Below are 21,617 nucleotides of genomic sequence, written 5' to 3'. Positions count from 1 at the left end.
GACCAAAGCGTTGCGATCGAGAATAACCGACTTGACCTCTGAACCGTTTAGAGGCAATTGACTCCCATATTCCCTTCCGCAATATCTCTCCTTCCTCATCGCTACATTTACGACCCGCACGCCTTCTTTTATAGTTCCCCATGATGAAGACCTTGACAGCATTCGCAGTCTTCGCTGCAAGTGCTACTGCGCAAATTATCGAAAGCTCAAGCTTTGGTTACGGAAAGACGTATGGAGCTACCAAAGTCACTAATACTGGTGTCAACTTCGTGGCTAACTTTGTGACCATAGGATCTCCCCAAGCCGAGACTCAATTCCTGGTTGGAAGATCGGCGGCGAAAGCTATGAGCCTTCTTTGGTTGGTTAACTCCCGGCTTTGGTGATGCCTGCATATTGCTGACATTCAGACTAGCTGTCCGACAAACTCATCCTAACACCCCCCTACCCCGGAAACACGCGTGGCTCAGCTTGGGCCCAGAGCCCGTACGTAACCTTTGAGTTCCTTGGAACCTGACACCAGAACTAACCATAAATTATGATACAGTGTCTTCCAACCCGAATGGAGCGCCGAATTCCAATTCCGAGCAACTGGACCCGAGAGAGCTGGTGGTAACCTTCAATTATGGTACGTGAAGGACGGAGAATCCCGGGTTGGCACCTCTAGCATCTACACAGTCGGCCAATTCGATGGATTTGCTTTGGTTATTGACACACACGGTGGCCGAGTAAGTTGAAACGCTCCATGTTCAAGATGAATATGAGCTAAATACTTGCAGGGCGGAAGCATTCGCGGGTTCCTGAACGATGGAACAACAGACTTCAAGTCCCACCGTAGCGTGGACAGCCTTGCTTTCGGACACTGTGATTACCCCTACCGAAACCTGGGCCGGCCCTCTGTGGTAAAGGTGAAGCACACCAACTCAGTGTTCCAGGTCAGTGTGGACGACAACATCTGTTTCACAACTAGCAAGGTTGCGCTCCCTGCGGGAAACACTTTCGGAATTAGTGCAGCTACGCCCGAGAACCCAGATTCATTCGAAGTCTTCAAGTTTGTGCTCGAGTCCGCTGCTGGTCAAGGCCAGACTTTGCCACCACCGACTCAAGAAAATGCTGCCCAGCACCCAATCTTTAACCAGCGCCCGGCCCCCGTCCCCCAGGGTAACACGGACAAAAGCTTTGAGTCCTATTTCCAAAACCTGAACAACCAAATTCAACTCCAGAATAAGGCTACTAGCACCATTATCCAGGACTTGAAGGCACAAGCTGCCAAGGCCGAAGAACGGTCATCTGAAATCCTGCGTACTTCCCGCGACCTGATCCAGGGCCTGGAAAGCCGCCTCCAGCGTATGGAGCAGACCCTGCAAACGGTCCAGCGTGATCTCGAGAGCAAGGACTACAGCACCCGCTTTAACCAACTCCACGACACCCTGCGGTCCTCGCACCTCAGCTTGTCAGAAAGTCTCCAAGGATCTCTCCTGAGTGGTAAGTCAGATCAACGATCCTGGCCGCAATCCGCAAATCTAATAGATGTGACTAAACCATATTCTAGCCATCACTGCTTCGACTCCACGCATGGGCTTCTTCCTTTTCTTAGTCATTGCCTTCCAGGTCGTGCTCGCGGCTTCCTACGTCATCTACAAGCGTCGCCGTGCCAACATGCCCAAGAAGTTCCTTTGAGCATTCCGATTTAACATGTTTCTGGTCAAATCACGTTGCAGATTATGGAGCCATATCAGCCTTCGGTATTGATTGCATCTTGAGGGAGATTAGTTTTATGCTTCTTGCGTGTTATTTTTAGCTTTGATGTCCATGGCGCTTGAGAGCCCTGTACGCATTTTCCTCCCGGGAACTTATTATGTAGACTACGAATTTACTGTTGACTGCAAAGGCATTGAGCGCTTCTCCTTGATACCCGCATCGAGCTAAGTTATATGGACCGGAGCGTCGGGAATTTCATTGTGCAACATGAAGGGTCTCTTCTGTATTCTGTCGCGATCGAGGTACGTACCGTGCTAGTAGTAAAGATTTCTGCAGGTATTGCTTGCATACTATCAGGAAAAGTCAAGGACATTGTCTGAGGATCTTGAACGAGATCTGATACAGGGCTACCATTCTGCATATGGGGATTCTGTCTCTGCTAGAAATGTGAATCACTACTAGTATCCCTATGAGTACGAGTAGCAGGTCATTTCCGAGGTCTTCAGACGGGTGTATGGGCTCCAACTTTGTTGACCACTGTCCCAGCAAAGCACCGAAATAGTGAGAGGGTTACTTTTACGATATTGTCATGTTTCACGAAAGAACAGAAACTTTGATATTGGCAAGTGTTCTTTCGGATATACTAAAAATACATAAAACATTTCCCTCATTTCAAAAACGCCGCCAATGCTCCAAGGCCAATTTGCCAAAAACAACCAAAAACCAAGAGGGAAATGAAATACAAAAATAAATATAAAATATAAGAGGCAGGTCAACATCAGCTCACGGTATCCCGAACCACATGGAGAGGCCAATTCCATGTAGCCAAGGAACGGATATACCGGAGACTGAAGTGCCTCCTCTTTATATAACTGGCTTTTGCCAGTTCAGGCACGACGCTTGCGCGCCGGCCTACCCCCTCTCCCCTCCCCTCCTCCTCTTCCTCATCATCGGCCCTGCGGGGCCGTTTCGACCGTCGTCGGCTTCCCCGGGAAACCGACGCTCGAGCCTCACCAGGCTCGGGATTGGCGCTGGACTCTGGGCCCGATGTGGCGGGCGGGGCCTCAGAGCCAGAAGGCAGGCTCGACTCTGGGCCCGATGTGACGGGTCGGGACTCAGAGCCAGGAGGGCCGGCAACTCTTCCGAGTTGGAGGAGGCCATTGGCAGCTTCTGCCTCGGAATCGGCAATTAGGCCACCATGGCGGCGTGCTTCGGTCTCCAGGAAACCCTGGAACTGCGCGACCTCTTGTTCTGTCGCAGGCACACCCCTCTCCAACATCTCAGCCACCCACGCGCTTCCCAGTTGGACAAGGCGGGCTGTTAACCGCGCGATTGACTCCTGTTCCACGCGCTGGCGGTCTCTCTTCACGGCGGAGATGAAGTCCAGCATGAGATCACCGGGCGCCAAACGCAGGCGAGCTTCCGAGAACTCATCGCTGAAAACCATCTCGTCCTCGTCCGTGGGTTTGACTTCCACGTCGACAAGAGAGAAGTTGCGCGGCCGCCGTGGACGCCGTACCTGCACTTTCCCGTCCACCACTTTGTGGACAACCAGATCAGCGGGAGTCACATGGTTGGGACACATCCACGCTCGGTTCCGGTTGGGTGGGATAGCCAGGGGGGGGGTCCAGGCAGCTCAGGTGAAAGCGACTCGGGCAATAGTCGCAAGTGATGATGGGTCGCACCCCATCCGACGATTTTCCACATCGATTGCACAGGATGACGTGCCCATTCTCCATGAGTTTTGTGAGCTCAGAGAGGTATTTGTCCTCTTCGCCGAGCTTTGATGGCTTGGGATTAGTCATCCGCGCGATGTGGGGACCGTGCTGGTAGCTCTTCATGCCCCGGAACTCGATCGGATTGGCGTCGTGGGGGGTTGTTTCCATGCCCACGCCAATGAAGTAGTCACGAGTCTCGAGGTCGGGGACGAACTGAGTTTTTCGCGTCCCCGAAGGGCATCGGCTGCGGCGACGGTGTATGCTGATCCTTGGTCGCAATCCGGGCAATACCACTGATCTGGCAGGTCGCCCACCAGACCAACGCATTGCCGGTGGAACGAATTGGCACAGGTATCGCAGCATACAAGATTGCCGCCTTTGCCACACCGAGCACAGTCGTCGATGTTGTCCGTCGGTGGAGATCTAGAGGATAATATTAGCATATTGCTCAAAAAGAAAAAGAACAAGCGTAAAATCAAAAAGGGGGAAAGGAAGGAACTTACGTTGACCGAGGGTGGTGTTGGGTTCCCCATCCAGAGGGTTCCCTGTCAACCTCCATTTCATCACCGCTGTCATCACCCGAGTAACAAGAGTTCGACAGCGAGTCCAAGCCATCGTCCTCGCCTCCGAGCATGGGGTTCTCTTCTATCTCTGTCCCACGCGGCTCCGGACGAACCGAGCTTATTGGTGGCGGAATCGAAGAGGCTTCCAGACGGTCTGCGAGCCGTTCCTCCAAACGTACTCGCTTTTGACGGATTCCCTCTTCACGGGTAGGGTCGTCATTCCATTCCCGCTGCCGCTTATACTGCGCACTGTCCGCCCTGGTCGGTTTCTTCGCCGGGGAAGTGGCGCAGTATTGATCTTGCCAGCATTGAAGAGGTCCGTCAGTTCTTTACCGCCGGTCCCATTGTAGACCTCGGAGAGCTTCAGGCTTTCGGCACGGACTGGCTGCCGAGACTCTGTGACCGACGAGGTCAGGCTTGACTCCCTCACGGTGTGGCCATCTGGCTGAGATGTGTTCTCTGACACATATTTCTCAAACCAGGCTTGAGCCTTGGACGCGTTGACGTACAGGACTGAGTGTAGCGCCTTCGTCATTTTCTCGTCCGAGGGTGGCCTCCTTCGAAGAGTGCAAGCTTGAACTCGTCGTCACCTATGCTCCACCAGTAGTAGAGGAGGCTGATAGCCACACGGTCCTTCTTGCTCTTTTGCGCCGATGCAATGGTATGCTCGACGAGCTCGGAGAGTGCTGCAACATCAGCCTCATTCCCACTGGTGGGTTTTGGAAGGCTCTGGAACCACGCGACGTAGTCCACGCCTTTAGAAGCAGCCAGGGTTCCAGCGCTAGGCATAGACGCCACAGGCTGCGAGGCTGGAATCTCTTCCTGCGATTCCACCATTGGCGTGACACGCGGCGTGTCCAGAGGTGTGGTGTCAAAGGGAGTAGGAGATCTCCCCTCTGAGATCGGGGTGGCGAGGCTGTGAGAAAGCTTCCCGCTCTTCCCCTCATTACTCTTTTCCTTTGACCCACGCACAGACTCATGAAGTGAGCCTGTTTTCACTCGCTTCGCCATTGAAGCTGAGTGCACAGAATCCTCAGAAGAGGGCGCAGGCGTGTTGCTGCCGACCAGGTAAGGGATATCGAGGTTGGCGGCGTCAAGAGGCATACCAATATGGTATTCTTCGGAGTCTAGTGGATCATCCAGCTCCGCTCTCTTCCTCTTGCGCTCGATATCACTTATCGCTGACCGGGGCTTCACTATTCGCACACTTCTGTACTCAAGATCCGATGGGAATTGTCCGATCGGACGAGGCCTCATGTTGTAAGGGTCATAGAGTTTCTCTGGGGCCCTCACGCGTGGAGTCCAGCGCGGTACGCGAAATGATCGCGTCTCGGTGACTTCAGGCGTCTCACTGATCTCAAGCGTGTCAGTGAGGGATCCGAGGGTGGGTGGCTCAGTCGCCCCAGGTGTTTCTGTGACCGTAGGCTCGTCGGGCAACCTCAGGCTCTTCAGTGGCCTCTAGAGGTGCTTCCGGGATCTTGAGTTCGGCCCTTGGTGATTCAGGGACCTGAGGTGTTTTCGTGACCTCAAAGGATTCTGTGATTTCAGGCTCCGCCCATGTGACGTGCTTTGTTGGTTTGGCGGCTTTTTCAGTAACCGCAGGGGAGGGTTGTTGATGTGGAGATCGGGATGGTTGGAGGGAGTGTCGGAGGGTGTTGGTGTGCGATCTGGCTGTTTGACGCCAGGCTTCTTTTTCTGAAGCTTGCGACGCGGAGCGGGCTTCGGGGCGGGCTTTGGCGCGGAAGCAGGATCCTCGCCGCCTTTGACGCGGCGGCGGAGACGCTCAGACCAGTTACCACCCATCTTGGCAATATGGGCTGTAGGGCTGGAATTATGCGCACGCCGCTTTTCCTTTTGCCACACACGTGTCCTCTGTAGACACTACTTATCAACACGTGAAAGCGTTTAATCGAAGTTGACTGACGAGACACTAGACAGCAGGTCTCGTGATTCTTGACTCCCGAAGAACGAGAGGTACGAAGCTCGAAGATGATGAAAAACGTCAAAAGACGCGAAGAGGAGCTCTGTAGTAACCACTGGCCGGACCACGGATACTTGGTACAAGCAGAGATATATGAAGAGAGAAGCGAGGTAGGAGCAAGTTTGTCGACGAACAAGCTTGTTGATGAGCAGGCTTATCGTGATGATGATTAGGCTTGTTTAGAGAAAGCGTGTCGACGAACAAGCTTCTTGATGAGCAAGCGTGTTGGTAAGCAAGCTTTTTGGAAGCAAGCTTTTTGGAGGCAAGCGTGCTGGTGAAGAAGCTTATTGTGATGATGAGTAGGCTTGTTAAGAGCAAGCGTGTTGATGAGCAAGCTTGTTGATGCGCAGGCTTATCGTGATGATGATTAGGCTTGTTAAGAGAAAGCGTGTCGACGAACAAGCTTGTTGGAGGCAAGCTTCTTGGAGGCAAGCTTCTTGGAGGCAAGCTTCTTGGAGGCAAGCTTCTTGGAGGCAAGCGTGTTGACGGACAAGCTTATTGTGATGATGAGCAGGCTTGTTAAGAGCAAGCGTGTTGATGATCAATCGTGTCGACAAATAAGCGTGTTGATAAGCAAGCTTATCTTGTTGGAGGCAAGCTTTTTGGAGGCAAGCGTGCTGATGGACAAGCTTATTGTGATGATGATCAAGCGTGCAAACAACCAAGTGGTTGGGAAAATAGAAGGAAAGAAACATGGAGGGGTGGATGTTTTTATAGACAGAGGGAGGCAGAGAGAGGCAGAATTCTAAGCTAAAAATCAGCTCTCATTCACTACGCGCATTCACTTCGCTAGCTTGGCTATTTAGAGCCAATAGGAATCAATCTCTTAGCGAATATGCAAACGGACTTGCGAAGATCGATATCATGTGGCTCTTTGCTCTACAGCCTACCATTCAACCCAATGAGGCAAGATCAAAGCAGAAAATAAGGCTGAGCCTAGCAAGAGACCCCCCCCACCCCCGGCAAATTGGATCGTTTGCTTGACTTCCAGAAACATGCGTTGTCGAACAGACTGTACTATAGCAAAGTAGCCGCGACAGCTGAATACCCTGCCTCTACGCGTATCGTATCCTTCAACCTCACCTACAGATGATATAGACTACTACGTGACCTCCCAGCCCTCGATAACAATTCCGGGTTTTTAACAGCCATGAGTATGTCATGGCTTCCAGCTAGAGAGAAAACTATGCAAGTCGTGCATGGGCATTTCCGCACTTCATGTACGAATACAGTAGCCTTTTGGCCTAGTTGGTAGGACATTAGCCACGGCTGCTGCTTCACAGACTAGTGTGCAATGATAGAGTTCAAGTTCAAGTTACTGGAGTCATATTTCAAAATCATGATAACTACTAACCCGTGTGTATGGCACTAGTATGGTCTGTGTGGACCTTAGCGGAGAGTGCCCGCTCAAGGGGACTTCTCTGCCTTTCGACTATCTGACCGTGTTTTCCCCTTGAGAACATCGCACCAGAGAAACGTACAGCAAATTCCAAGTCGATGACGGCTTCGCGACCTGGTATTATTATCTTGCTGGCACTATGAAAAGTTCAGATGTGTCCGCAACCACAGCAGCATGGTCCTAACGTTCTCCTGCCTACATTGACCCTCACCCTACGCCCGAAGTCGTCGACAACGAGCCAAGAGCCAAGGAGCCAAGAAACAGCACGATACTTCCACAGACATATGTACTCCTCGGATCGAAGTGTGAGAAACTGAGAAGAAGAATTCTCGGGGTGAACCGTGTCTATAAGGCTTTATGAGCCAGTACGGGGTTTATTTGAGAGGAACTGGGTTGGAGAGTAGCAACCAGTTGCCAGGGTGGGATCGTCTTTGGCGCCCAGACCTTTACGCCGTGGTGTGGTAATTGTCGCCCTCGTATTGAGGTATCCCAGGGAACTTATACCACGATAGCTATTTGCTTTCTCCAGCAACGCCAGGATATTATACGACCAATTGGGGGTTTAGGCTCGCTAGATGGCGGTCTTATAAGCCCCAAGCAAAGAGTTTTGCCTGAGAATAAGACGCCCGCATGTCTGTCACTCCTGCAAAACGTGGGAAACGGATTGGGTAATGCAGCTAAATTGGCGAGATATGCTAAGTTCCTCCTGCATATTTCTGGCCAGTGAGTGACCATGGATCTAATGAGAGCTGCTATGAGCAAACTTATTTGTACGCGCAAATGGCGCAAGCCACCTCGAGGCCTCAATTACAGGCAAAAAAGCCTCCATTTCCAAGACACGAAATCTTCAAAACAAGCCATAGCTGTTTACGGGATCTTCGAACATCGGAGAAAACTAGGGTTCGGTCCGTGGCCGTAGGCGTGGCATTAAGGTTGGCGAGGGATCACCAACCACCCGGGCATTATTCCCGACACAGGGCTTTTGTATCGGTGACACGCAGATGGGGTAAAGAGCTTCAAGAAAGAAAGAACCAATTTACGAGGTTCTTATGAATGCCTGATGGCAGCAGCATCTGCCAGTATTGCGGCGAGAAATACCCATGACTAACATCGGAAGGGCACGGCAGCGGCGATCGCGCACAATGAGCCAGGAGTTTTGATTAACAACGCTACAAGATGTCAGGAGCACTCGATAGTGTTGACATAACACGACCATCACATCCGATAAGCGGGGCAAAGTTGGATCTATCTGGGAGTTAGAACACTAACAGCTATATCCGTGTCCTTCTTGGGCTGAAGAATTTGATCGCGGAAACTGTTTGAGCAATTTATTGTCGCAAGTCGATAGGTCCCAGGCAGGGGGTGAAGAAACTTGTTCTTGCGCATATTCTCATTCTATTTTGTGGCATTCGAAATCCGCACAAATCCATTCGGTTGACCCAGCCACATCAGAGCCCCTTTTGGCCATCGTTGGGCAGTTTAGAGTCACGGCCCTTTGCCTCAAGATGGAAATACTGACCATCGTGTCCCACACTAAATTCACCACGGTTTGAGAATTGCCCTGTAATGTTTCGGAACGAAGCTCTGGGTTCGCCTTGAGACGAGATTTGGGACTCTGAGGGCCAGTGCCGTCGCACCGAGACATTGCGTCTCTGAACGAACACGGGACCATACGTAGGAAGGCATGCACAGATAATTGCAGAGGCTAGCTCAATTGTTGACCAATCCATTGTCGTGGCCATGGATCCTATCCGGGTGGTTAGTCAAGATCTCAATGAGATAACCAGTTTGATCTCAGCCGCTGGATGGGTCACCTTGCTATACAACAGAGAGGCATGCCACTTACGAGGTTCCCCGGTGGCTGGGTTCCAAACATAATACGCCCTGATCGCGCAGGTAATGCAAACACTGCCATGGTTAGCCTTGCCTTATATCTGGGCTTCGGCTGTTGATCCGTGATGGTTGGTGGGACAAATTGGAGAACTCACAAAATACCCAACAAGAATATGCCCATAACTCCGGCTCGTTTGGCTGCGTTGATCTGAAGTCGGTTGGCCGTTACAATTGATGGGATCAGTATTGCGATGTCGATTGCCATATTCGTGATCTCAAAGCAGAAGACCATCTTTGCTGGGCTAATACATACGGCTCTCCCGGTGCGCTGCATGTCGTATCGCCAAGCAGTGTATATTGGATTGCACTGGAATATCACCACAAAAATCGTGATGATACTCCAGATGATGCAAATCAGTATGAGGCCCCAGTTGATGTGGACAAACAAGCCGACCGAGAAGAGGTGCCGGTAGAATACCAAAATGGACAGTTTGACCACTGTGACGCATAGAACAAACAAGATCTCTTGAGCATATACGTACTAATTGTATAATCAGTCAGCTACTATAGGCAAGAATGAAATAATATAGCGCTCAAGTATCTCACTTCAAAGTATCGATTGAACTGGGTTGGAAATGCCATCGTTGCCAAGTCAGATCCACCTGATGCGCCATTTCCCATTATGGCTGTAGCAATATTAGTGATATGATCTTGTCCCTTGAAAACTCAGATCTCATTATACCATAGAGAAAGACACCCTGGTCTATATAAAAGAGTATTGCCGCTAAGAAGATCAGAAGATCTTCCGTGCGGATTTTGCCACGGCTTCTTTGCCGTGCAAGCACTCTAAGACCCAATGCCATGGAGACGAGAGAGATCATAGAAATGGAGATACAGAGCGATGTAGAGCCATTTGGTTGGAGAGCAGGTGGTGTCATGATGAATTCGATTGAACATCTGCTTGTCCGAGACTGGTCCTGGTCAACGTTGTAGTTAATAAGACAGGACCAAAGGAGTGGGTATGTCGCGACTCTGAACCATCAATTTGAGTAGCTGCATCGTGAACCAAGAATGACTGACTGTGGTACAAAGTATGCATCAGTCGCGAGCTCATCCGGAGGGCGGAACAGGGTTCGGGGATCACTTTGCCTTCGTGGCCTCCCGGCGAAATGCGCTCGAGTTGGCGAGGAGGCATGAGTTGAAGGGATTCCGATGTTGTGATCAGGTATATCCACGATTTACTTACACAACAGGTGACGAAGTCACCTTATTCTGCTCTACTTGATTTCCTTTTGGCTACGCTACAATTGACGGGAATCCGAACCGTGATGCGAAGATGGGTGGGCTGACAATATGTCTATTTAGCTCGCGATCTCTTGCAATGAATGCTAGTTACATGTTGACAGATCAGACATGTTGAGGAATTGTGCTTTCCTATTGTAGACCTGGCGTATACCATGACCTTCAGTGATAGTAAGCCTCCCCTGCGCACATAATCGAAAATCATTTATTTTCATTTTACCAGCAGGAGTTTGTAAAGCCCGGTAAAAGTCATGATGGATATCTTTTTATTTTTCGGTTGTTTGACAGTTGAAACCAGGTCAAGGACGATCTAGGTTCATATCGGACTGAATTGCACATAAAAGACATCAGAAGTATGAAACCTCTTACTCGGAGGCCTTCTTCTTGTTCTTGTTTTTGTTCTTGTTGCCGGTAGAGCGGGCAAGGGGCTGTTCGAGAATCTTCAGGATTTCTTCGTCTTCGATCTTCTTGTCCGACTTGAACTGCTCGAGGTTCGGAGCAGAGGGGGCGGTAAGCTTGGTGATTCCGTTCTTGGTGATGGCTTGGAAAATGTCAGAATAATATTCAAACTTCAGAAGGTGCACAACCAATCTTACCGATGGTAGTCAGCAGACGGGAGACGGGCGCGTTGTCCGCATCACCGGCAGGCTCGTATTGGCGAGGACACCGCTGCGAACACACTCGAGAACACCAACCTTGGCAGCCTTCTCATCATCAAGCTGGCGCAAACTGAAGGGGAAGGTGCCGAACTTCTTCACGACCTCGGAAAGAGTCTGACGGGAACTGGGACGCTTGAGACCGTAGGTAGTAGTGGTGCGGCGGTGCAGGGTAGCGCGGTGATCGAGAGTCTTGACCTTGCCGGATCCCAGACTGAGACCGATCTCGACACCCCAAACCTCACCAACCTCGGGGACACCATCGCCACGAGTGCTGTTAGCGCTGGGGCTCAAAATGATCTTCTTGTCACCCTCGATCTCGTTACGGTTGAACAGCCAGCTGGTAGTGTTCTCGATGACATTGCAGTCGTAGGCCTTGGCGACCTTCTCGATAAGGGCGGAGATGTGAGCCTGGGTTGGGGGCTTCTGGGCGGCAGCCTTCTTCTTCTCCTCCTCGGTGCCAGATGCCAACAGTCCTGGGGAACCATCAGACGAAGCAAAAGCTCGTTGGCGTAATGGGTAGCGACGATCAGATCCGCCTCGCGGCCGGTAACAACTTCATTGGCAGCGTCCTTTTTAGCGATCACGACCATATCACAGACGATGGTTCCGAATCCATCAATCTGAGCACCCAGCTGAATCTTGGCAATTTCTCCAGCTTTCAGAGCAATCTCGGCCTCGGCAGCATCCGAAATGAGGGGAGTGTAGGGAGTGACATAGGAGCTTGGGGACACAGTGGTTGGGGTTGCAATGCCTTTTGAGTTATGTCAGTAAGCCGCGACGGCGGGTCAATTCCAAGTGTCAAAAGAACTAACCTTTGGCAATCTTCTTGCCCTTGTAGACCTTGGCAATTTCCTCGTCGAGGAGGGCATCACCCTTCTGGCAGATCTCGACGATCTTGGCGCCTTCCACACACATAGCTGCAAGCGAATGTTAATTTCGACGAAGCTATTGGGGGATTGTATATGGAGTGCAACATACCAGTGACGGCATCGAGGACTTTGTGTGAAATCTGTGCGGCAGTCTTGTACTTGGTCAAGGTGTCGGGGTTATTGAGGGTGTAGTCTGCCAGCAGATACGGTCAATTAAGTCCGGAGATCATCATCGAACGCAAAATATTGCGTGGTGGAGCGCGGCTCAAGGCAAGGCTTTTGTGTCGCCAGCGCCCACAAACAGCAGAGCTTTTCGCGGAAGCACCAAAGAAGTTACGTACCAACCTCGACAGGGGCCTGGGGAGCCTGAGGAGCTTGAGTCTCGGCCATTGTGCAGGGGGTTCTCGCAAATGTCAGCGAGGAATCACAGAATCAAGAAATTCAAGTAGCAGATCCAGAATCCGCGGGGAAAGAGAGGAATGGGGTTCGAGTCTAAGTCGTGTGCAGCACTCGACACATGGTGGGGGTACATTGACGCCTGAGGAACCAGGCCGCAGTAGGGCTACGACGTCACTTGCCATTTTGCTCCGTTGGGTTACTCGATTTCATTGGCTGCTGCTGCTCCGCCTGAGCTGTTTTACTCGACGATGTACTTCTCGACGATGTACCGCCCATGGTTAACCAGTTACTGCGAGGGCACACGTGGTGATCCCATGTTCATAACAAGGCCCCGTATGGTATGCATTAAATTGGGCATGACAGTCCAGTATTGTTTGGGAGTGTGGGTCTCATACCCACCTTACAGGTAGTTATCGAAGGCGACCTCGCCAAAAATCGGGTCAGGTTCACTCTGAACATTGTTATGATGCATATGAATTTCTCTTAATCGATGGATACCAATTCTTCACAAGTATCCAGGCCTCGGCCCAGGCGACCTTAGACTCCAAGCCCCAAATTTAGGGCGTCAGGCCTGTGCAGTCAGAAGTAGCGTAGGAGATATTCCCCCGCATCAACCCCTCGCTTCTCTTCTTAAAGTGGCAGCCGCGACTTTCCCTTCTTCCCCTTCGTCCAGTATCGCGCTCGGTCCGAGAGCAGCTTCTTTCAGCTTTCAAAACCACTTGCTCATTTAAGTATATGGGCCTCAATCAAGGGCCCTCCACACCTGCTACTATGAGATCATCTCCCGTCCTTCCCATAAGGGTACTCACCCACAATGTTCGACATTTGACTGACGAGCTCTTCCAGGGGGAGCTCCATTGGTCTGATCGCAGTCAGCTAGTCATAAACGAATTGAATTACCATTCTCGCGGCCACAACGAAACATTTATTTGTCTACAAGAGGTCCTTCATGAACAGCTTAACGATATCCTGGAAGGATTGAATCTATCATCTTCCCAGAAATGGTCTTGGATTGGGGTTGGTCGAGATGACGGAAGAAAAGAGGCGAATATTCGCCGATTTTCTACCAGCCATCCATATGGGATTTGCTTTGCGCGGAAACTGTGTGGTTGTCCGAGACTCCTACGAAACCTTCCAAGAGTTGGGATTCTGCCTCAATTCGGATTGTCACTATTGGTGTCTTCAATCACAAAATTAGCGGGAGCACTGTTCTTGCTCTGAATACACACCTGGATGACCAGGGCTCCCGTGCCCGCCTGGAGGGAGCACGTATCATTCGTGCCAAGATACAGCAATACCATCAGGGTACCTACGGACCACTATTATCTGGGACCTTCTTAACAGGAGACTTGAATAGTGAAGAAACACAGGAAGCTTACTTGGAGTTTACTCAAGAGGGCGGTCTCTTGGATACTTATAAACTCGTCCCTACCTCCCAACGATATGGAGATCATAACACATACACCGGGTTCGGATACGAGGGAGAGCCGCCGACAAGGATTGATTTCGTTTTGCTAGTGGTGGGAGGGAATCAAAAATGGCGGACAGATGGGTATTCCGTCCTGCAAAATAAATTCGACGGTGAGGTCCTGAATTCAGACCATCGCGCTGTGGTTGCAGATCTTGCCCTCGTGAAGTAGGTTGATGCGTTAACAACCTGGAGTGGCCTGGATATAGCTATATTGCTTTCATGTTGGGTCTGTTGTATATCTGCCGCCAAATTTTGGCACATTCGCATGAGAACACGAGAATGTGGACTGTGTCTGTTGTTTGAGAGCAGTCTACCAATAGCTTACCCAGATAAGTAGGGATATTTCCGTGGCATGGCCCACCAGCCACTTTGACCGGGTCAAGTGGCTGGGCGGTACCCCGGCACAAACTGGCATCACGTGACTCAACATGCCAGTGATCGGAAATCAGCCCTGGCAGCGAACGGGGCTCGAGCATTGACTAACATAAGCTGAACAAGTATAGCTCACCTCCCCTAGAGTAGAGAGCTTCCAGTGAATGAATCCACATTCACTCCCTAGAGTGTCTATAAAGAGTTGTGAGTCTGAAGGGCACCTCGGCCACGCTGCTTTTCTGCCCGGGAGCGGACATCTCGTAATCCTCCCCTTTGGAACCTTGGAATTGAACTTCTCTCTCATCCGCCCTGCGCTGTGAGGAACCCGCCACCAAAGCTCCCTCAGCATCGAACCACCATTACGGCTCCGGCTTGCCTAATCCGACCGCTGCGCGCGAGAGTCTTGATTGACATATTCCAACCCTAGTCCAAGATTCGCGGTCTGGGTGTGCCAGTGCTCGTGATTCAAGGCGAGACCCGACGCGACAAAACTTCTCTCTAAGCTTCCGGTAAGAGAAACCTTCCCAACTTGTTTGCTATCCTTTCCACCGATTGGTAATACATTATGCGTTCTTTAATCTCCTTATTCCATGGTCCCTGGTGGTTTCTATACGCGCTCCCTGTCGCGTCACGTCCATCGATCGGCGATGCCGCCAGACAGGTGTGACCAGTTGTCGCAACCAAAATGGGGGAACATCAAGCAAACCTTGGAACTTTGGAACTACTTACTAACAGCACATATGCGATCTTAGTCTCCTCTCAATAATGCTAGAGTGAATCTATTCACTACCGGCCCCTGTTTCACCCAAGTCGTCCTCGTCGATTACCGGCTATAGCGCCCAAACCGCTACGGTGGACACTTCTCCGTTCGCAACTCTCTAACAACAATTTACCATGCCATCACCGGAGCTGGCAAGTGGTTCTCTCCCCCCAGAGCAGTCTCCCGCGGGCTCGCAATCTGGCTTCCAGAATGGTTCGGGCGCGTTCGATTCGGGCGCGGACTCTTTTGACCTTGGAGCAGAGCTTCCAGCTAATGGCCAGAATGCCAATGCGTCTGGAGACAGCAAACCCAACCCCAAAACTATGACAGGAACCTCTGGGGATTCCAACAATGATATCAACGGCACTCCTCAATCGAACGGCACCAATGGCTCTGCGCAAAGCCGGAAACGATCCCGAGACGGTTCTGTTCTCCCAGGAAGTGATCTTTCTGGAACTATGGCTGTCCGTACGCGCCAGACACCTGTCGAGAAGGTTCTCATAGAGCAATACGTCAACCGCGAGTTCGACTATGCAGCTGCTTCAGCCTGGCAAAATTCAAACCAAGAGCTTCTGAAAGAGAAGCGAGCCGAACGTGATTTCTATTTACAGATCAGACGTGAGAACCATGGGAACCCCGGAGCCTTGTATGGTGTAGGATACGAAGGCTTTGGTAATCAACGTACCGATATTCGCAATCAGCACACTCAGCTCTTGTATCCATCAAATCGCCGTCGCCCTGGAAATCGCAAAACACGCGAGCTGCGTGTCTCCCGTCGTGAGATGAAAATACAGAATGAGCAGATTGAAGATTTGGTGCCGATCCGCCTGGACATTGACTGGGAGAAAATCAAGATCCGCGACACTTTCACTTGGAATCTACACGACCGTGTCGTGTCTCCAGATCTTTTTCGCAGAGAAGCTGGTCGAAGACCTTGGGCTTGCCTATGAAACGTCAGGTCCCTTGATGCGTCAGATCTCCCAAAATATCCAAGAGCAGCTGATGGATTACTACCCTCAAATTTACATGCACGAAGAACCCCTTGACCCGCACCTACCATACTCTGCATATCGGAATGACGAGATGCGCATTCTGATCAAATTGAACATTACAATCGGACAGCATACCCTAGTTGATCAATTCGAGTGGGATATTAATGATCCTCAAAACTCCCCCGAGGACTTCGCTATGCGCATGACTGACGACCTTTCGCTCTCGGGCGAATTTACAACTGCTATTGCCCATTCCATTCGCGAGCAATCACAACTCTTCACCAAATCTCTCTACATTGTGGCTCACCCCTTCGATGGTCGCCCAATTGAGGATCCAGATCTCAGCACTTCATTCCTTCCAACCCCTGTACCATCTGCTTTCCGGCCCTACCAGGCTGCCAAAGAACACTCCCCCACGCTCTGGGAGCTCAATGAGGCAGATCTCGAGCGCACCGAGATCTCAATATCTCGCGAGCAACGGCGACAAAAGCGATCTATCAACCGCCGCGGTGGTCCTGCCCTTCCAGATCTGAAGGATCGCCCACGCACTATTCGAACATTGATTGTTTCTTCAGTTATCCCTAATTCTGCAACCTCCATGGAAGAAAGCAATGTGATCAAGCGATCAGGGTCCAGCCGACGCCGTGGAGCTGCTGGACATCGGGGTGATGATGAATCAGATGACTTCGATAGCGAAGATTCGGATGATGAGTCCCCTGCAATTGGCCCATACCTGTCTCAAGGTACTGCTCGCACAAGAGGCATGAGGGGTGCCGCCAGGGAAGCTACAGCCGCTATGCGTGCTGGCCTCGGACAGTCTGAAACTCCGGAACCAGTCCTTGAACCTCGGGCATCCTCTCGACGTCAACCGCCAGCGCAGTATCGCGAGGAAAGCGTCGAAGAAGCCGAAAAGTTGATAGTTCGCCTCAGAGTTCCCCGAGGGAAGCTAGCGATGTTGCGACAAGGAGGAAGAATTGACACTCCCCAACCCAACTCCTCTTCGGCCGCGATGAGACCTCCGTATGACAACCAGCCCATCCCAGGAGCTCCACGAACGCAGCAAATAGGAGCGGTCGATGCGCCAAATCCCCCACAGACAGGGGTACCTGGAGTAGGTAGATTTTGATAACTCCAATTCTTGATCCTCGAAATTTTTGGTGCATGGCTGATGACCCTGTGCGCTTCCAGCCCCCTCCGCCTAGCTGGCTTGTCCAAGGCATCGAAAGATTAAAAGAATTGAACCCAAACGACTCCTTCGAAGGTATCATGCGCTATTCTGCAGTTGACATGGAAACGTTCGCCGCTATAACAAACCCCCAAAACCTCCCGCCCGGTCACAAAATCAAATATCAATACCTTCCTCGTATTCGCTGCCTTGATTGTCCTGGAAAACTATACACCCCTGGGCCAGGCATGACTGTTGATAACTTTGAGGTCCACCTCCGAAACCGACAACACAAAGAACGTGTTGATGAGCGAGTTGCACGACAGGGTGGCTCGCTAGCCAATCCTAACCTCAGCAGCGCGAGCGCCAGCCCGGCTCCTGGATCCCATCCTCGGTCATGAAACTCCTCGATGAAATCATGGTAGCAGGTATTCTCTACGAGACGTTTACCTCGAGCAGCCTCGCATTGTCTGCTCCTCTCAAGTTCTCTTTCTTTTTTTCTTTTGAGTGGCATGTTGTGGTTTCCGAATCCGACCTGCTTCACTCCACCGTTTGGAAATAATACGCCTCTTGTCTACCTTAACGACTGTCTCTCTGCCGTGTGTATAGATTATTCTTGAGTCTGCTGCCAAAGAGCGAATTAACTAAATTTATTGGTTGGGAAGGCGTCCACGCTAGCATCTAGTTAGGCGTTCCGTGTTCCTTCTTTCAGGTGTAATAAACTGATTTGCTTATCGAAATATGGGTAAATATGACTAGTTTGACGTTCTTCCATTTCCCATGCCTGCTGTATAGTCATTTAAAGCCAGGAATTTTGAAACTTCTGAAAGATACTAGGCGAGTGCGGGGTATGCGATCTCGGGAGACTCCCGAAACGCAAATATATTTACCAATCTTGGGCAGGATCAGTTCATGAGGCGGTTCAAAATTTTCTGATTTTCAATTCTTTATAGATTAAGCGTATCTTCCCAGTCCTCGGTACTAGTAATTGCTGATTGGCATTAATCCATGTCTGTGGGCAACGTTTGCTAGCTACGAGAGAACTCACATGGAGTTGATTTGAGAGTATCGAGATAGAACTGAGAAACGGCTGTGAACTTCAAGTACAAGTCTGATTACCCCCCTACAGAGGACAACAGACGATTAAAGTGGCCCCGTTCGATAGAGCAGGCACTCAGGCAGCGCAGATCGACCGATTTCCATTGCATTCGCTGTGGCGGGAACCAAAAGCGGGTGACATAATCATGCTTAGCTCATCCACATATCGTCACTCACTGCGTGCCTGGGAGCTCTGATCCTCCAACTCTCTGTTCCTACTCCGTCTGGTCTCTTACCTTTTGATCTGCCGGTTCTCCTCCATTCCATCCTCGCCGGTCGTGATAACTATTCATTCCGTCCACTTTATTGAGCTACTCTTAGCTCTTCCGTGGTCTCTTTGCTTCCCTTTCTAAGCTTGCTTCTCCCCCATCGTTCCGACACGTCTTACACACCACATCATGTCTGCGGAGCCGGATCACACCCATGAGAAGAAGCGGGTCAACCTCCAGTACGTCTTACTTTCACACCTTGTGTGAAATATTATCCGATGCTAATGATGAAATAGGGATGCTTCTGGTGCCGAGAAGAAAGATGTCAGCCAGCCCAGCTCCAGCTTGCCATCAAGCTTGCCATTCAGCGCAGATGCTAACAGAATCCAACAGGAACTCGACACATCTACTGCTATTTTGAAGAAAAAGAAGAAGCCCAACTCGTTGATGTAAGTCATCTGTCTGGGGGACCTGCGGAGCTGGACTTGCGGGGCATAAAGCTGACAACCATCGCTAGCGTCACCGATGCCGTCAACGATGACAACTCGGTTATTGCCCTATCCAACAACACCATGGAGACTCTCCAGCTCTTCCGTGGTGACACAGTTCTCGTTAAGGGTAAGAAGCGCAAGGACACCGTGCTGATCGTCCTCGCCGACGACGATCTCGATGATGGAAGCGCCCGAATCAACCGTGTCGTGCGCCATAACCTCCGTGTTAAGCACGGCGACGTTATCACTGTTCACCCTTGCCCCGATATCAAATATGTGAGTCCGCCATTGATCCAGCCGTCAGTGTGAGTATTTGCTAATGACTTTCCTTCTTCCCTCCCAGGCCAAGCGTATTGCTGTCCTCCCTATCGCCGATACCATCGAAGGTTTGACCGGATCCCTCTTCGATGTCTACCTTGCTCCATACTTCCGCGAAGCCTACAGGCCAGTGCGACAGGGTGACCTGTTCACTGTACGAGGTGGTATGAGACAAGTTGAGTTTAAGGTGGTCGAGGTGGACCCACCAGAATACGGAATTGTTGCACAGGACACTGTCATCCATTGTGAGGGTGAGCCAATCCAGCGTGAAGATGAGGAGGGTAATCTTAATGAGGTGGGCTACGATGATATCGGTGGATGTCGGAAACAGATGGCTCAGATCCGTGAATTGGTCGAGCTTCCTCTCCGTCACCCTCAACTCTTCAAGTCCATTGGTATCAAGCCTCCCCGTGGTATCCTGATGTATGGCCCTCCGGGTACTGGTAAGACGTTGATGGCTCGTGCTGTCGCCAACGAGACTGGTGCTTTCTTCTTCCTTATCAACGGTCCCGAGATTATGTCCAAGATGGCCGGTGAATCCGAGTCGAACTTGCGAAAGGCCTTCGAGGAGGCCGAGAAGAACTCACCTGCCATTATTTTCATCGATGAGATCGACTCGATCGCCCCCAAGCGTGAGAAGACCAACGGAGAAGTCGAGCGTCGTGTCGTCTCTCAGTTGCTCACCCTTATGGACGGCATGAAGGCCCGCTCTAACGTCGTGGTCATGGCCGCCACTAACCGTCCCAACTCAATTGACCCTGCCCTCCGTCGTTTCGGCCGTTTCGATCGTGAAGTCGACATTGGCATCCCCGACCCAACCGGCCGTCTTGAGATCATGCAGATTCACACTAAGAACATGAAGCTGGGTGAGGATGTTGATCTGGAGACCATCGCTGCCGAGACCCACGGTTATGTCGGCTCTGATCTGGCATCCCTCTGCTCTGAGGCTGCCATGCAACAGATCCGTGAGAAGATGGACCTCATCGATCTTGATGAGGATACCATTGATGCCGAAGTCCTGGACTCCCTCGGTGTCACCATGGAGAACTTCCGCTTCGCCCTAGGCGTGTCCAACCCCTCTGCCCTGCGCGAGGTTGCTGTTGTCGAGGTTCCCAATGTTCGCTGGGACGATATTGGTGGTCTCGAGGAAGTCAAGCGCGAGCTTATCGAGAGCGTCCAGTACCCCGTGGACCACCCCGAGATGTTCCAAAAGTTCGGTCTTTCACCTTCCCGCGGTGTTCTGTTCTATGGTCCCCCCGGTACTGGTAAGACCATGTTGGCCAAGGCCGTAGCCAACGAGTGCGCTGCCAACTTCATTTCCGTCAAGGGCCCCGAATTACTGAGCATGTGGTTTGGTGAGTCGGAGAGCAACATCCGTGATATCTTTGACAAGGCCCGTGCTGCCGCCCCTTGTGTTGTCTTTCTCGATGAATTGGATTCTATTGCCAAGTCTCGTGGTGGCTCCGTTGGCGACGCCGGCGGTGCTTCGGACCGTGTTGTCAACCAGCTTCTGACAGGTAAGCCAAATTTCGAACCTTGACCACAAATGAAGAATGGTTACTAATCTCAAGCAGAAATGGATGGTATGACCTCCAAGAAGAACGTCTTCGTCATCGGTGCCACCAACCGCCCCGAGCAGCTCGATGCCGCCCTGGTTCGTCCTGGCCGTCTAGATACCCTCGTCTACGTTCCTTTGCCTGACCAGGCATCGCGTGAGGGCATCCTCAAGGCACAACTCCGCAAGACTCCTGTTGCTGGGGATGTCGACTTGTCATTCATCGCCAGCAAGACCCACGGCTTCTCTGGTGCCGATCTTGGCTTTGTGACTCAGCGTGCCGTCAAGCTCGCCATCAAGGAGGCTATCTCTGCCGATATCGAGCGTGTCAAGGCCCGGGAGGCTGCTGGTGAGGATGTCACCATGGGTGACGAAGATGTTGACGAGGAAGATCCCGTGCCCGAGCTTACCCGCGCTCACTTCGAGGAGGCTATGAAGTCGGCTCGCCGCTCCGTCAGTGATGTTGAAATCCGCCGATACGAGGCCTTCGCCCAGAGTCTGAAGAACTCTGGGGGCAGCAGCTTCTTCCGCTTCCCTTCTGCTGGGGAAGTTCAGAACAATGACACCTTCGGCGAAGCCGGCAACGATGACAGCCTCTACGACTAAACGGGTTCTTTCGGTTTCGCTTTCTTATTATCTCTTGCGGAAGCTATGGATGACTATTTTTGTTTTGAGCCGTTGCAGTCTCAATTGAGTTTCCTGTGCCGTGGATTCGCTATAGGTAGATCGTGTACTTGAATTAGGAACTTGCTTTGAGACCTGGGC

General features: G+C 51.3%; 10 protein-coding genes across 10 annotated transcripts; 4 read left to right on the top strand and 6 right to left on the bottom strand.

Annotated features, from left to right (window-relative positions):
* Positions 1 to 143: 143 nt before the first annotated feature.
* N7468_003839 (uncharacterized protein) lies at positions 144 to 1,677 on the top strand (the record flags this gene model as incomplete). Its single annotated transcript, XM_058473136.1, has 3 exons — positions 144 to 320; positions 777 to 1,482; positions 1,550 to 1,677. 3 exons carry the CDS (start codon positions 144 to 146, stop codon positions 1,675 to 1,677), a joined length of 1,011 nt encoding a protein of 336 aa, XP_058332139.1.
* Positions 1,678 to 2,476: 799 nt separating this feature from the next.
* N7468_003838 (putative PHD finger domain protein) lies at positions 2,477 to 3,584 on the bottom strand (the record flags this gene model as incomplete). Its single annotated transcript, XM_058473135.1, is given in 2 exon segments — positions 2,477 to 3,333; positions 3,350 to 3,584. The coding sequence occupies 2 exon segments, from the start codon at positions 3,582 to 3,584 to the stop codon at positions 2,477 to 2,479; spliced, it is 1,092 nt and encodes a 363-aa protein (XP_058332138.1).
* A 19-nt stretch (positions 3,585 to 3,603) lies between these two features.
* N7468_003837 (uncharacterized protein) lies at positions 3,604 to 4,031 on the bottom strand (the record flags this gene model as incomplete). The annotated part of the gene is made up of 2 exons (XM_058473134.1): positions 3,604 to 3,839; positions 3,920 to 4,031. The coding sequence occupies 2 exons, from the start codon at positions 4,029 to 4,031 to the stop codon at positions 3,604 to 3,606; spliced, it is 348 nt and encodes a 115-aa protein (XP_058332137.1).
* Positions 4,032 to 4,097: 66 nt separating this feature from the next.
* Positions 4,098 to 5,236, bottom strand: N7468_003836 (uncharacterized protein; the record flags this gene model as incomplete). The annotated part of the gene is given in 2 exon segments (XM_058473133.1): positions 4,098 to 4,552; positions 4,570 to 5,236. 2 exon segments carry the CDS (start codon positions 5,234 to 5,236, stop codon positions 4,098 to 4,100), a joined length of 1,122 nt encoding a protein of 373 aa, XP_058332136.1.
* A 136-nt stretch (positions 5,237 to 5,372) lies between these two features.
* Positions 5,373 to 5,782, bottom strand: N7468_003835 (uncharacterized protein; the record flags this gene model as incomplete). Its single annotated transcript, XM_058473132.1, has 2 exons — positions 5,373 to 5,546; positions 5,660 to 5,782. 2 exons carry the CDS (start codon positions 5,780 to 5,782, stop codon positions 5,373 to 5,375), a joined length of 297 nt encoding a protein of 98 aa, XP_058332135.1.
* A 3,025-nt stretch (positions 5,783 to 8,807) lies between these two features.
* N7468_003834 (uncharacterized protein) lies at positions 8,808 to 9,873 on the bottom strand (the record flags this gene model as incomplete). Its single annotated transcript, XM_058473131.1, has 4 exons — positions 8,808 to 9,106; positions 9,206 to 9,267; positions 9,348 to 9,733; positions 9,799 to 9,873. 4 exons carry the CDS (start codon positions 9,871 to 9,873, stop codon positions 8,808 to 8,810), a joined length of 822 nt encoding a protein of 273 aa, XP_058332134.1.
* A 986-nt stretch (positions 9,874 to 10,859) lies between these two features.
* Positions 10,860 to 12,412, bottom strand: N7468_003833 (curved DNA-binding protein (42 kDa protein); the record flags this gene model as incomplete). Its single annotated transcript, XM_058473130.1, is given in 6 exon segments — positions 10,860 to 11,024; positions 11,109 to 11,626; positions 11,644 to 11,904; positions 11,966 to 12,070; positions 12,132 to 12,215; positions 12,364 to 12,412. 6 exon segments carry the CDS (start codon positions 12,410 to 12,412, stop codon positions 10,860 to 10,862), a joined length of 1,182 nt encoding a protein of 393 aa, XP_058332133.1.
* Positions 12,413 to 13,192: 780 nt separating this feature from the next.
* N7468_003832 (endonuclease/exonuclease/phosphatase family protein) lies at positions 13,193 to 14,061 on the top strand (the record flags this gene model as incomplete). Its single annotated transcript, XM_058473129.1, has 2 exons — positions 13,193 to 13,438; positions 13,492 to 14,061. The coding sequence occupies 2 exons, from the start codon at positions 13,193 to 13,195 to the stop codon at positions 14,059 to 14,061; spliced, it is 816 nt and encodes a 271-aa protein (XP_058332132.1).
* A 1,097-nt stretch (positions 14,062 to 15,158) lies between these two features.
* N7468_003831 (SWI/SNF chromatin-remodeling complex subunit SNF5) lies at positions 15,159 to 17,582 on the top strand (the record flags this gene model as incomplete). Its single annotated transcript, XM_058473128.1, is given in 3 exon segments — positions 15,159 to 15,917; positions 15,928 to 17,127; positions 17,205 to 17,582. 3 exon segments carry the CDS (start codon positions 15,159 to 15,161, stop codon positions 17,580 to 17,582), a joined length of 2,337 nt encoding a protein of 778 aa, XP_058332131.1.
* A 1,095-nt stretch (positions 17,583 to 18,677) lies between these two features.
* cdc48 (AAA family ATPase CDC48) lies at positions 18,678 to 21,458 on the top strand (the record flags this gene model as incomplete). The annotated part of the gene is made up of 5 exons (XM_058473127.1): positions 18,678 to 18,727; positions 18,785 to 18,937; positions 19,006 to 19,255; positions 19,323 to 20,814; positions 20,872 to 21,458. The coding sequence occupies 5 exons, from the start codon at positions 18,678 to 18,680 to the stop codon at positions 21,456 to 21,458; spliced, it is 2,532 nt and encodes an 843-aa protein (XP_058332130.1).
* Between the last annotated feature and the right edge of the window lie 159 nt (positions 21,459 to 21,617).

Source organism: Penicillium chermesinum (assembly GCF_028974085.1).
Source record: "Penicillium chermesinum strain IBT 19713 chromosome Unknown utg000003l:1.0-5111272.0:1.0-5115320.0, whole genome shotgun sequence".
Lineage (NCBI taxonomy): Eukaryota > Fungi > Ascomycota > Eurotiomycetes > Eurotiales > Aspergillaceae > Penicillium > Penicillium chermesinum.
Note: the sequence above shows the minus strand (reverse complement) of the source record. Positions and strands in the feature narration are given on the sequence as shown.